The sequence below is a fragment of the Ictidomys tridecemlineatus genome, chromosome 14 (assembly GCF_052094955.1).
Source record: "Ictidomys tridecemlineatus isolate mIctTri1 chromosome 14, mIctTri1.hap1, whole genome shotgun sequence".
Lineage (NCBI taxonomy): Eukaryota > Metazoa > Chordata > Mammalia > Rodentia > Sciuridae > Ictidomys > Ictidomys tridecemlineatus.
The window spans coordinates 1,185,023-1,197,759 of NC_135490.1; the positions used below are offsets into that span (position 1 = coordinate 1,185,023).

Here is a 12,737-nt window from a genome sequence, read left to right on the forward strand (position 1 = left end):
CCAGGACAGGCTACAAGTCCCTGTCAGGCCCTGTGACTCACCCATGGGCTAGGGTGGCCTTGTGTCTCTCTGACCCTGACCAGTAGTGGGGGTGAAGATTCAGGCCTTGTACACCCAGCGTCGTGTGCAGCATGGTGCAGACCTGGAGGAAGTCGGGCCTTCTGGCAGGGACTGCATTTGTCTTGTGTCCTGTGGTGCTAGTCCTGTTGCTGCGTGCAGAGGTGGTCGAGAGCACTTGCTGACAAGTCAGGATGAATTTGGGCATGGGATTTCTGTAGAGTCATATCAGGGAAACCACAGTTAGTAGTCCCAGCTGTGCACACGCGGGCACAAGGCGGGTGCTCTCTCCTCCGAGGTGGGGTGCTTCTGCGGGTTCTGATTTCATGGTGCTTTCTTTCAGTGGTGATCAAGACAGCCGAGGTGGCAGCGCCCTTGCCCAATGGGCAGCAGACCCTGCCAACACAGCATGGATGGAGAGTGAGTATCCTGAGCCCTCTCTTTGGTCAGATCAGAAGCTTTAACATTTCTCTCTTATTTAAAGCGTCACAGGCTGAATGGGTGGGAATGTCCCTAGGTTCCCTGACAGGTCGTCGTTTCTACAGGTGATCACATCTGGCACTTGCCACCCCTCCGTTGCACCTCTTGGTACGGACTTTGGTTGGGAAACTAATGTGTTGACTTGCAGCCTTGTTGGCCACTCTGCTGAGATGGCAAGGCATTCCTGCTGGCAATTCCTAGGAGCCACTTTGTCCTGGACGGTTTTGACTAGAGGTGGCAGTGGTTCAGCCAGCCATGGACAGATTGCAATTCCACATATGGTTTGATGTCCCAGGATGAGGCCCTTCCCTTCGTTCAGCATGCCCGCCAGCATGCCACATCTAGCACACGTTTAGCTAGATTCATTTCTTTAATGTTTAACGAAAAGTAAAGATTGCTTTTTGATTATGCCTTCTCTGACCCACCGGTCCTCTGACACTTGCATGTCGACTTGGGGGAAACCTTGGCAGCTGCTGCTGAGCACTGGATTACCTCCTGCAAATCCTCACACTGCTCTGCTCATGACTTCACAGAACACAGATCCTGGCTTAACTAGCTGGTTCTGCCAGGAGCTGCTGAATCACGATCATCGCAGAATTAAATCATCATCTGCCTCTTTGCTGGTGGTTTTATTTCCAGTGCGAAATCTTCCCCAGTTCCTCCTGTTACTCACTTATACAGTCCAGTTAATTAGAAGAGTTATACTTGAAAGGTAGTGCTGTGAACAAGTGTCCTTCACCCCTGTCTCAGAAAGGGGCAGTGTTTGCTGGGGCTGCAGTTGTAGTGCCCTCGTGACCCTGAGCTCGCCAGTGACAGCAGCTGCCACGTTCCCAGCTCTGGGCAGCGATGGCAGGGTGTAGGAGGAGCTTCTGCTCGTGTCCTGTACAGGAAGCCCTCACCCTGGGTTTTCCTGTGGGAAGACTTGGCAGTTGGAGTAGTCCTTTATAGAGAATGGAACGCTGGTAAGTGAGTGAGTGTTTTAGAAAAGTAACCCAGGCTGAGTGCAGTGGCCACGCCTGTAATCCCAGCAGCTCAGGAGGCTGAAACAGGAGATCACAGTTTAAAGCCAGCCTCAGCAAAAGCGAGGTACTAAGCACCTCAGTGGAACCCTGTCTCTAAAGAAAATACAAAATAGGGCTGGGGATGTGGCTCAGTAGTCGAGTGCCCCTGAGTTCAATCCCTGATACCCACTCTGCAGCCCGCCATCCCCGCTTCAAAAAAAAAAGTAATAGCAAGGTCCTTCTGTGAAACAGACACGTTTCAGTCAATGCCAGGTCACTGCTGCTCTGACGAGGCCGTCTTATACAGCATGTACCATGTGGCCTGTGCTGCCCGCTCCTGAGGAAACTCACCTTCACGGAGCAGGAGTGGTGCCCGAGGTGCCAGCTGAGACATTCGTCCCCCACGTGCACCTTGCAAGCGCCGTGGGGCCGTCGGTCATGTCAAGGCTTTCCTGTTTTACATGGCACAAGTGGTTTCCCCTTTATTTCCAAAACTGTGGACGTCACCTTTGTACTTTGTACATCAGAAGGCTTTATGGCCACAGTCTTGTGTAGGAGAGCCATGCAGAGGTGAGTAATTGAACACAGGTCATAGGACAGGTCACCTGTTGTGGCCTTCCACAGCTTGTCCACAGAGTGGCATCTCTCATTCCAAACAAAAGAGTCCTCCCCAACAGCAGTGCTTGTCCCATGGTGGGCCAAAGAAGCCCACTAAAGTGGCTTTTCAAGCCAGTGTGGCTTCTCAGGGGACAGTGGGCCTGGGAGCTCCAGGTGCCTGTGGTTCCTTCAGGGTGGCCCTGACAGCTTCTTCCCTTTTGTTGCAGATCCAGAGGAAGCCATTTATGATGATGTGCCCAGGGAGAATTCAGACTCGGAACCAGGTTTGCTCTTTCTGGACCTGAGCTTAGCAGTCTTTTTCTCTGGGTGCGGAGGGGCTCCTGAGCATGCAAACAACCCCGGGGCCGGGTGCATGTGTGTTCTGTGTTCACATTCCACATGTGGTCCGTGGCTCGCTGCTGTGGTGTGGTAGAACACTGGTGTGCATGCACATATGTGTGGACAGCACGTGAAGCAGGAGTGAAAGATGTGGACGGTAGGAACAAAGACCTCAGACCCTTGGTGGCCAAGAAGCCCCAGCCTGTGTCTGAAGATGACATCAGTGGGAAAATGGGGAGAATCAGGATTGGGTGGCATCACTAAGAATTTTCTAGGGTTACAGAAAGACCTAAATTCTCAGAAATACCGACTCAACCCAGGATTAGTTAAACGCCAGTCCATACTAAGCTAATGCCGCAGAGCGGAGCCCCAGATCCAGTGGGAACGTGGAGGGCGGCTGGGACCGCAGCCCACGGCGGATCTGCAGTTAGGACCTGGGGGGCAGCCCTCTTCATCTGGGAGACAGCACCAGGGAGTGAGGGAGTAGCCGCTCTCTGAACCTGGACTTGCAGGTTCCTTCAAGAAGGAAGATCTGCTGGCCACAGCCTGGGGAGCTTGCCCCCTTGTGGATTCTGAGGACATACTTAATGTCAGGTTTCTGAGGACGCAGTGCGGAGCCTAGAGGAAAGTGAGGGGAAGAAGAGGTCGAGGTGCATGTGTAGCCTTGCAAGCCCAGGGCCACCCATAACGGTGGCAGCTCCGTGGGGCTCAGCCCTGGGTGGCCCTGTGGCTGGGAGGGCGCTGCTCCACCAAGCCCTGAGGCCACCTTTACAGCTGGCCGGGCTCCTTTGTTGCCTCCTTTCACTTTGGGGCCTGTGAGGGTCCAGTGTGTTTCATGGGTGACTGCTAAGAGAGTGAAACGCAGTGTTAAATGACAAACCGTCATTCTGGCTAAAGGTAGAAGTGCAAGTTAAGAAAGAGTAGCAGTGGTCTGAGAAAGACTGCAGAAGTCCAGACATTGGTTCTCACGGAAAACGGGAGTCAGATCCAGTTGCCAGTGGGAGAAGTCCTCAGAGGGATAAAATGGAGAGTAACTGTGTCTCTCGTGAGCGAGAGGGATGCAGAAGATCTGAAGTAACTGGTAGGAAAAGAAATGCCCGGGCTCTGTGAGGCGGCCACTGGGGCCGCTGTAGAGCACTGTCACGGGTCTGCAATGCTGAGCCCGGGTTTCCTCACGGCATAGCCCCAGGATACCTAGAGCCCACTCTGACCTGGTTCCGCTACTGTAGGAGGGGCAGCCCTCCCCTGTGGAAGGACCCGGGATGCAGGGCCAGTGAGCGTAGAAGGTGAGTCTGAGGGACAGAAAGGACGCACAGAGCCATGGAGCGAGTTCCCAGTGAGCCACAAAGACGGACAGTGTCAGAGAATTGCTGTTCAGGTCTCCTCCCTGGGTACCAGTCCAATAAGATGGGTAAAAACCACAGACATTTGGGAATTATCAATCACTGCTCTGCTACTTGTGGTCAGTTTGAAAACAATGAAAATCAGAAGTAATTTGACTTGAATAATCTAGAAATGTGTAGGGTAGATTTAAGATAATAAAGCTGTCTACATAATAGCATATGTTAAAAATGGATTGCAAAGTCCTGAGCCTGGGTACAGTCCAGTCACGAGAACAGACAGCAGAGTACACTAAGGATGGTGGGAGGGAGGAAAGAAGATACCGGAAAGTGATAAAACAGTGACACAGCAGCAGGGTTTCAGCAGAGCCCAGGCAGTCCTTGGAAAAGTAGAGACAGGCCCGCCCCAGTGGTGCCCTCAGGGGGAGAAGCGGAGAAGGGGAGCAGGGGGAAGACTGTAGAAGACCCAGAGTGTAGGTGCAGCACGTATTTGAAGAAGCTATAGCTTTTCCTCGAAAAATTAAAACCCTTAAGTTACGTTTTTCTGTAAGAGTCAGCTGTATCTGAAATTGAAAGCATTAATCTGCAATAATCGAGGATGCTGAATCCATGGCTTGGCTCATGTGCAGAACAGTCCCCAGACACAGAGCTGGCCCATGAGCTGCAGGAACGAGCGACCCTCCAGTGCACCCTGTTCCTGTGATGGCAGACGGGTGAGGCTCTAAACTCAAGATGTAGTGTAAACTTGCAAACCCCTCCCTCGAAATCTGGATGTCCCAGATGAGACAGGAAATGAGTCCAGTGGTGACCCAGAAAAAAGCAGAATCCCACTTAGCCTGGTGGGTGTGTCCTGGGAGTCGGGTCCTTTCTACAGGGTGAGGGCAAACGCACTTCAGTGGCCGTTGGGAAGACTACAGGAGAAGGGGCCTTTCCCAGCCTGACCAGGAATGGGTTCCTGAAATCCGTCAGACTTCTCAGAGGTAGAGTGTTGGAGACTCATTAGTTATCCATTTCTGGAGTGCCTGGGGCCTGTCCACCCCAGGAGAAGCTGTGCCCCTCTCGGGATTCTCCTGCAGGCCAACAGTCCCACCTGGGCCTCTTGATAAGGGCAATTGCCTGGAGCAGGTGATTTATGTAAGTGCAAATAAGGGGGCCCCAGCTCACTGCCTACAGGCCAGCTCATCTACCTGGTAGGGTCACTGGCCATGCCAAGTAGCCTGTGCCCTGGGTCTGCCAGGAGGTGGCTGCCAGGGATGGCTGTGGTCCTGGTTGCCCGTGCCCCCTTTGTGAGGACAGCACTGCAGAGAGTTGATGCTCAGGGACCAACTCCCCTGGTTCTCCTTTGCAAGGAGATTCTGCTCACAAACATTCCCAAAACCTTGTGGCTGTGGGAGCCAAGTGTCTTCGTGTCTTTTTCAAGGTCTGAGAGTATCTTGTTCCTGATGGTCCTCTGAGGTCAGCAAGACACTTCCCTGGCCAGGATCGTGCTGCCCACGGGAGCTGATGCTCTTTGCCTCGAGTGTCTTGCTGGCCCCGAGGTTTTGAAGAACACTTGGGAGTTTCCTGGGCCGTGGCTCACGTCTGTCTCATCCCTGTGGGCCACTGTGACAGAGTGCAGTAGCCTAGGTGTCCTGGAGACACGAGGCATCGCTGTGTGCAGGTTGGTGTCAGGGCCCCTCCCTGGGTGTACTCTGCCTTCTCCCTGCGTCCTCTGCGGAGGAGGCCGGCAGCTCCCTGGGTCTCCCTACGAAGGGCCCACGAAGGGCCCTGATCCCTGCTGAGAGCTCTGCCCTCAGGACCACCTGCTGACGCCATGGCCGTGGGGATGCGGTGCCCACATGTGAGGCTTGGCATCAACAGTCAGGCCATGCTTGAGAATCTGTGGCACCCGCAGGTGGACCTCCAGAAACTCATGGCCCAGGGCCCAGCACGACTGGTAAAGGGCAAGAGGTGGGGAAGCTCAGGAAGCACAGCGCACATGAGCCCAGACAGGCTGAGTGTGGACTCGGCAGTGTCCAGCCACGGGCATGGGTCAGCGCCGGTGGTGCACGTATCCTTCGGGACAGCACCAGCAGGAGTGACCTGTGCTGACCTGGAGGACCGAGGCTGGTCAGCTAGATGGTCAGCAGTTACTTCTGCCTCTAGTGAGACCAGTGAGGCCTCCGGGCAGGTGTCTGGTAGGCAGCAGGCATGTGCGCCACCCCGTGCGTTTTCACCCGTTCAAGTTCCACGCTCCCGTGTCTCTGAATGAAGCCGACGCAGTGAGCTCCGAGACTCCGTCCTTGGACTCCGAGTCCCAGGGCCAGGCGCCTCATGGCTCTGGGACAGCTGCCCTTGCGCCCAGGTTCCTCCTAGAGTCTACCTGGTGGCGTTGGCCTGGCCAGCATGTGGGAGGGCACTGAGGGGCTCAGCAGAATCTTGGAGCCACAGAGGCCACCCCCTGCCGGCTCCCCCAGCTGTGCAGCTGCTGTGTATACCTAGATCCCTCCTGGACTTGTGGCCCAGCAGGCCCTGGGCTGCGGCTGGAGGGACGGGCGGGCGCTGTGGGGGCTGGGTTCAGTCCTCAGTTTTGGAAACCCAGGAATTGCAGAGGGTAGATGTCCACGTCGTCATCCACCCTCCAGCGGAGCAAGCCCTGACCTGTGGGAGGCGAAGGAGCCCTGGGGGAGGATCTGGAACTTCCAGGGATTTAAAGTGGCCATTTCCAGCAGAGGCAGATGCCACCTTCCCCCTGAGGAGTGTGTTCCTCCTGCTCAGGGTTCTTAGTCCAGGTTTTACCGCAGTAAAGGACTGAGGTTGCGCGGTAGAGGTCATAGAGATATGGATTTATCTCGATGCAGGAAATGCCATCTTCCAGGTAGGCTGCCCTTAGGTGACCATCTAAGCAGAAGGCCGCCTTCTGTCCTTTGTCCTTGGTAAACTTCAGCCTCATGCAGAGCCACGTGTGCCCCTGAGACGCACAGTTGGGATCAGGAAGGCATGTGTTTGGGGTCTGAGGACGTCCTCTGTCCTCCAGGAGCCCTGGAGCCAGCGGCCACCACTGCGGGGGGGGGGGCACCTCGCTGTTCTGCTGATGCTGCTTGTTGGTGGGGATCGTGGCGTCCTGGCACCTGCTGGGAGGAGGCTTTCTCTCGTGGGCATCAGGCCTTGGCCCACTGTAGGAGGCACCGCTCAGCTTCATCCACAGGACACATGCCGTGGGTGGCCCTTGGGGTTTTAACAGAGAGCTCCTTGTCATCGTACTTGGTGACATAAATATGACATGTCTTCATTCGTTCTGAAATGACCTATGTGAAGAAGGCATTTAAATACACTAGCAGATTATGTTTTATCACCATTTTTAGCATGAAAGCAAACTGTACAGTTGTTTGAAGCAAGTGCACTGTGTCGGTGCTTCAGTATTTCATCTGCGTAGAGGAAATCAGCAGCTGTTTGTCACCTCTCCTCCTGGCCACCCAGCCAGCATCTGCCGTCTCTCTGCCCACCTGCCATCTGCCCAGCATCGAGCTGTCTGTCATCTTTCTATGCTGTCTGCACTTCCCTGTGACTTTCCTTCATGGAAAGTTTGCTGTTGCTAACAAGTTACTTGGTGTCATTGTGGGGGGCTCCCACAGAGCCACATCCCTGGGAAACGGATGGGGTTGGGGACCTATGAGAACCACCGAGGAGCTGCCCAGTGGAGGAGCTGCTAAGTGGCGCCTTTCCAAGAAGCGTGTCGGGCACTGGGATGTGTCCCGCCCCTGGGCTAGATGGCGAGGTAAAATCACGGCCAGGCTGGTGTGCTGCCTCTCCATTTTAATGTTGTCTTGGTGTTTGTGCACTCAGATGAAATGATTTATGATGACGTGGAGAACGGAGATGAAGGTGGAAACAGTTCTCTGGAGTACGGGTGGAGTTCGAGTGAATTTGAAAGCTACGAAGAGCAGAGTGACTCAGAATGCAGGAACGGAGTCCCCAGGCCCTTCCTGCGCAGCAGCCACAAGAAGCAGGTAGGTGTGGGTCTGGCTTGGGTGGCTGTCCCCCCCTCGGCACATGCACGGGCTGTGAGATATGGATTTTATTCACAGGGCACTTATGGGATTGTTTTTAAGACCTCGACATTCAGTTTGGGGAGAACATGAGGTATCTTTGCGTGGGGTGAATGATCACAGGTAGCTGGGACGTTACACCTTCTTAAGCTCCATCGCTGAAAGGACCCCAGGCAGGCCCCTGTCCAGGCGTTGTGTGGCTCCTGGTGGTGCCCTGTGGCTCCTGCTTGCTGTGTGTGCCAGGCCCACGCAGCCGGTGGCCTGACGGGTGCCGCTCTGCTTCCTTCAGTGGAGTCCTGAGAGCCCGCGTCTCCCCACAGGCGTGTGCAGGGATGAGCCCCGGAGTCCAGGCGGCCTGCGATGACCTTTTCCTAAGGAGAGCTTTAAATGTTTTTGTGGAAATCCTACAGGTGGGGTCCAGGGAGGAACTTGGAACCCTCCAGGAGTGAACTCCAGAGCTGGTGGGGCCGTGCGTGGCTGCAGCCTCCTCCCCGAGGCTCCTCTGCAGTGAGGCCTTTGCCATGGGTGGGGGCCCAGTTTTTGTTGGTGGGGGTCTTCTGGCCAGGTGTGGGAGGGTCTCTGGGTACCAGTGTGTCCAGTCCCACATACCAGGGTGTGGTCACCAGGCAGGCCACATGCGGCCCTTCTCTGAGGCTGGACACCTTTGTACTGTGACTAGTGGCCGTGGCCAGGTTTGTCCCGCTCCCCAGGGACCCCACAGCCAGAGGCCGCGTTCCGGATGCAGTTCCGTCTCTGTGGCTGGCAGGTTCCAGGGCCGCTTGGCGCTCTTGTGTTCTCTGAACTCGAGTTGTGAGAGTGCTCAGCTCAGCTGCTCAGGTTTGTCACCAGGCTCCTTCTAGACACCCGGGCAGCACGGGGCTGGGTCAGACCTTCCTGATGGCAGCTGAGGTTTCAAGAGCAGTTCTCGGTGTAGCATTCAAGGTGGCCTGGAGCGCACGGGGGAAACACTTGGTTCTGTCCTGTGGCTCACGTGGCAGCTGGGCCTGTTGGACAGCACACGACCACGCTGCCCTCCCAGGAGACTGTGTTCCCACTCGGGCCCCAGCACACCAGCAAGGATGTCGGAGAGGGTGCAGTGACCGGGCAGCCCTTCCCTGCTTGGAGGAGCACGCAGGGCCGCACGGGCCTGGCCTGTGGACGTGGAGCCCTGCGAGGCAGCCAAACTGGGTTTCCTGCCAGGAGGAGCAGGTGGGGTGTGCACAGGCAGATGAGGTTTCTAGCCTATGAGTTTATATTTTAAACTGCCAGAGTAAAACCATGAGTGGTGGGGAGTCGGGAGGCACCGCAGGCTTTTGTTAAACACGGTGACAGTTTCTCTGGTGGACATGAGAAACGCCCCCAAGGAGCAGAGGGCTTGGGGTGTGCATTTGAGATGCTGGTCAGTGCAAAAGAGCCCAGCCCAGCCGGTCAGTGAGAGGCCGGAGCGGTACGGAGGCAGTCCTACAGGCAGCGTTCCCGTGTGGGGACTGATGCAGAGGCCTGGTGCTGCCCAGGCCACGGCTGTCCTCCCAGGTGCTGCTGAGTGACGTCAGGTGCTGATGGGTGTGTGGTGCACTTGCCACTTTGGTGGCCAGGGCAGTGTCCTCTGGTGGAGTCTCGGGCACACAGACCTTCACCTCTCCATCAGCAGGGCTGGGCCCAGGAGAGGGGCCAGTGTCCTTCGCCCTGAGGTGCCCTGTGCAGGCAGGGCCTGTTTTGAAGCTGTGTCTCTTTATGCCACAGCTTTCCCATGACCTCACCCGTTTAAAGGCGCACTGTGAGGAGAAGGTGAGAGGCTTGGTGGCGAGCACGGTGGGCACCGTGGAGGGGCGGCAGCTGCAGCGCAGGCGCCAGCGCAAGGTAGTGTGGCTCTTCCCAACCATGGCCAGAGATGCTGCCCGCAGACCACCGGGCACCCGGCCTCTGTACCACTGGGCTGGAGCAGTGTTCGGGTGCACCCGGCACCTCTGGCTTTGGATGCTGGCCTCTGTGTGCCTTCTACACTCCTTGCCTCGCAAGCAACGGGAGCCACAGGAGGTCTGCGAGGGTGGTGTTGAGCCTGTGTGCCGGGCAGCGGGTCAGAGGCACAGATCTCCCCAAGGGCAAGACAGGCCCTTGCTGTGCGGTTTGGAAAATATAGGAGTTTCCCATAAATACGACATTGAAGATGATGTGTCATGGGTTTTTTTTTTTTAAATAAAAATTAATAAAAGTAGTCAAAGATTCTCAGTTTTAATTTCTGCTGCAGTCACTTTCTGTTAATAAAACTCAGATAAACTCATGCTCCTGGGAGTCTCCTTTAGCTTGGAAGGGCTGGGGTGTAGCTCAGCGGTAGGGCACATGCTTAGCACCCACGAGGCCCCAGCAAGTAATGACAGTTTTTAAGGGAGTAAAGAATAGCTCCCAGGCCAAGATGTTTCAGAACTGCTGGGTGTGGACACTGCAAAGGTCAGTTCTTTGGATGTGTTTTAAAAGAGCACTGTCAAGTAATTCCCCTCAACCGCATCTTGACCCTGCGCTGTGCGTGACGTGTCATTCCCTGAATAGCCCTAGCAGCAGGAGGCCCTTCTGGTTGACTCCACAGGACCGAGCAGAGCCAGGGTGGCAAGTCTGGGATGGTGGGTTGCCTCCAGGGCCTCCTAGGGGCCCCAGGCCCTGGGGAAGGGGTGCAGTGCAGTGCAGCCCACTTAGCCGAGCTTGGATCAGAAGACATGTGAAACAAGACCCGGTGGACACCTTCCTTTCAGGAAGAAGAAAATCCTGCAGAGCCAGGAGGCCTGGGCAGGGATGTGGCCAGGGATGAGCCCCAGGCCACGCTGCTTTGCCACCCAGCATGGGGCTGTCCTGTCCGGCAGCCATCCTCAGCTTCACACATGGTCAGGCTGGGTACCAGGTGCAGGGAGCCACCCAGCTCTGGGGTGAGGAAGGAGCAGGACCTAGAGGGACCTGCAGTGCAGTGGATGTGAAGCCCCCAGGGTGAGGGGCAGAGGCATGTGCGAGAAGCCACAAGCCACATAGGCTGGCCAGCCGTGGATGGTCCACTGTTGTGCAGGCGTGCAGCGGGCAAGAGTGGCTTCCGTGTTTTGGTAGTCAGAGAGAATGGCCCAGTTCAGGGTGGAAGCTGGAGTCGGGGTGCCTGTGGGGCGTCTCACAGACTGGGGTGAGCATGTTGAATGGCAGCCAGAGGCGCCCATGGGAAGCAGCCCGGGGCCTTGGGGAGGAGCCTTCAGGGCTGCCAGCTCACCGCAGTGCCCTGCCACATGAAGGGGGCAGAGGTGGGGCCATGGGCTGCATGGGGCTGTCTGGTCCCCTGAAGGGCTACTCGGGTGTACTCGGGAAGAGGACGTTGAGCAGGCACTGGCCAGTCCCTCCAGCGTCAGGTCTTCAGGGTGGAAGTCGGTCCCAGCACGAGCCCAGGGCTCCTGAGTGCTGGTGGCAGTTGCCTTAGGGGATGTTGAGCACCTGCTTGTCTCTCACTTCTTCCCCTCGTGTCTACCACCGCCTGACCGCCTTGCCTTTGGCTCCATGCTCTGGAGGGGTCTGGTGACCATTAGAGAGGCACAGCTGACCATGCCTGCTCATGGGCATCTCAGGAAGGGCCCTGTGGAGAACGCAGGAGGTTGGAGCCGCCAGAGTGCAGTGGGCGGTCCCGCCGCGTGGTGCCGGGCGTGCCTTGGCCAGCTTGGCCTCTGTGGCTTCAGTGCCAGGGGCTCTGCAGAGCTCTGTCTGAGTGAGAGGGGTAGAGTGAGGTGTGGCGTTCAGAAGCCGCAGCAGGGCGGGCGCTGTCCCAGGTCCCTGTTTACCTTTCATTTTTACAGATAAATGAGATAGAGAAAGCCACAGAGCCATACACACCCGGGCACCGCCTCAAGCCAGCCTACTTGACAGTACTCTTTTAAAACACCCAGCCCAGCGGCCCGGTCCTGGGCGCCTCCTCACCCCTCCCTCTCCCTGCAGATGCAGAAGCTCATGAAGGCCGCCAGGGAGGGCACCAAGGACGGGCTGGAGAAGACGAGAGCCGCGGTGAAGAGGGGCCGCTCCTTCATCAGGACCAAGTCCCTCCTATCTCAAGGTCAGGACCCCGAACTGTGCCCTGTGACCTAGGTTCCCTGGCCTCCGCGGTCTGGAGCTGGCCCTTCTTGCTGGAGAGGTTTGGGTCAGCCCAGCTACCCCAACCTGCCCCCTCAAGTGGAGGGGTCCCTCACTGCTAGGCTGAGAGTCCCCAGGTCACCACAGGGGCACACACAGTAAGCAGAGGACAGTAAAGGAGGGCTCTCCCCCAGTGGGGCCGCCATTCCCCCCTCTGTGCTGACCCCCCATCTCAAGCCCTTTCCTACATAGGATAGCGGCCAGGGACCCTGGTGAGTTTCCTGAGCCTGCACAGTGGTTGTGTGGACAGGCTCCTGGCGGTTGTCCTGTGGGGACAGTCACAAGCCAAGCAGGCAGCCGTCTCGGCGGGATTCTGGGACCTCTTCACTGGGTCAGATTTTCGCGTTTTCCTAGGTTTTGCCTTGGGGCCCTGGACACAGTACTGTGTGCTGGCAGTGAGCTGCAGGCCGGGTCACTGACGTCCGCGGTTGTCCTCTCTGCACGGACACCAGGGTTGGGCTGTGGGAGGGCCCTGACGGGTCTGGAGCACCTGTTTCCTGGATGGCTGTATCCACACACGGGTGCTGGTGTGTGTGGCACTCCCCACGCACCTGCTCAGCAAGCACTCGGCAGCAGGTGTCTCTGCAGGCAACAGCGGAGGAGCCCTGTGTGGAACTGGAGTCAGCCAGACGGAGGCCGTCAGGAGCCCGTGGCCTCACTGGTGGAGGAGATAGACTGGAGCCTTCTAAGGAAATGTGCTGCAAAGTCGCTCCCCAGGAGAGCGCCAGCAGCATCGCGGCACCAGG

At 56.9% G+C, this 12,737-nt stretch overlaps 1 protein-coding gene across 15 annotated transcripts in view; it reads left to right on the forward strand.

Annotated features, from left to right (window-relative positions):
• Arhgef10 (Rho guanine nucleotide exchange factor 10) overlaps positions 1 to 12,737 on the forward strand; it is a 98,500-nt gene that overhangs the window by 28,294 nt on the left and 57,469 nt on the right. For 8 of the 15 annotated variants that reach the window (XM_078030735.1, XM_078030742.1, XM_078030740.1 and 5 more), the window contains 5 exons: positions 401 to 477; positions 2,363 to 2,419; positions 7,640 to 7,803; positions 9,586 to 9,702; positions 11,800 to 11,914. In XM_078030735.1, coding sequence (XP_077886861.1) covers positions 401 to 477; positions 2,363 to 2,419; positions 7,640 to 7,803; positions 9,586 to 9,702; positions 11,800 to 11,914 — 530 coding nt within the window. Of the gene's footprint in view, positions 1 to 9; positions 222 to 400; positions 478 to 2,362; positions 2,463 to 2,494; positions 5,475 to 7,639; positions 7,804 to 9,585; positions 9,703 to 11,799; positions 11,915 to 12,737 lie in introns of those variants that run through there. The other 7 variants (XM_078030743.1, XM_078030745.1, XM_078030744.1 and 4 more) reach the window with 5 other exon arrangements.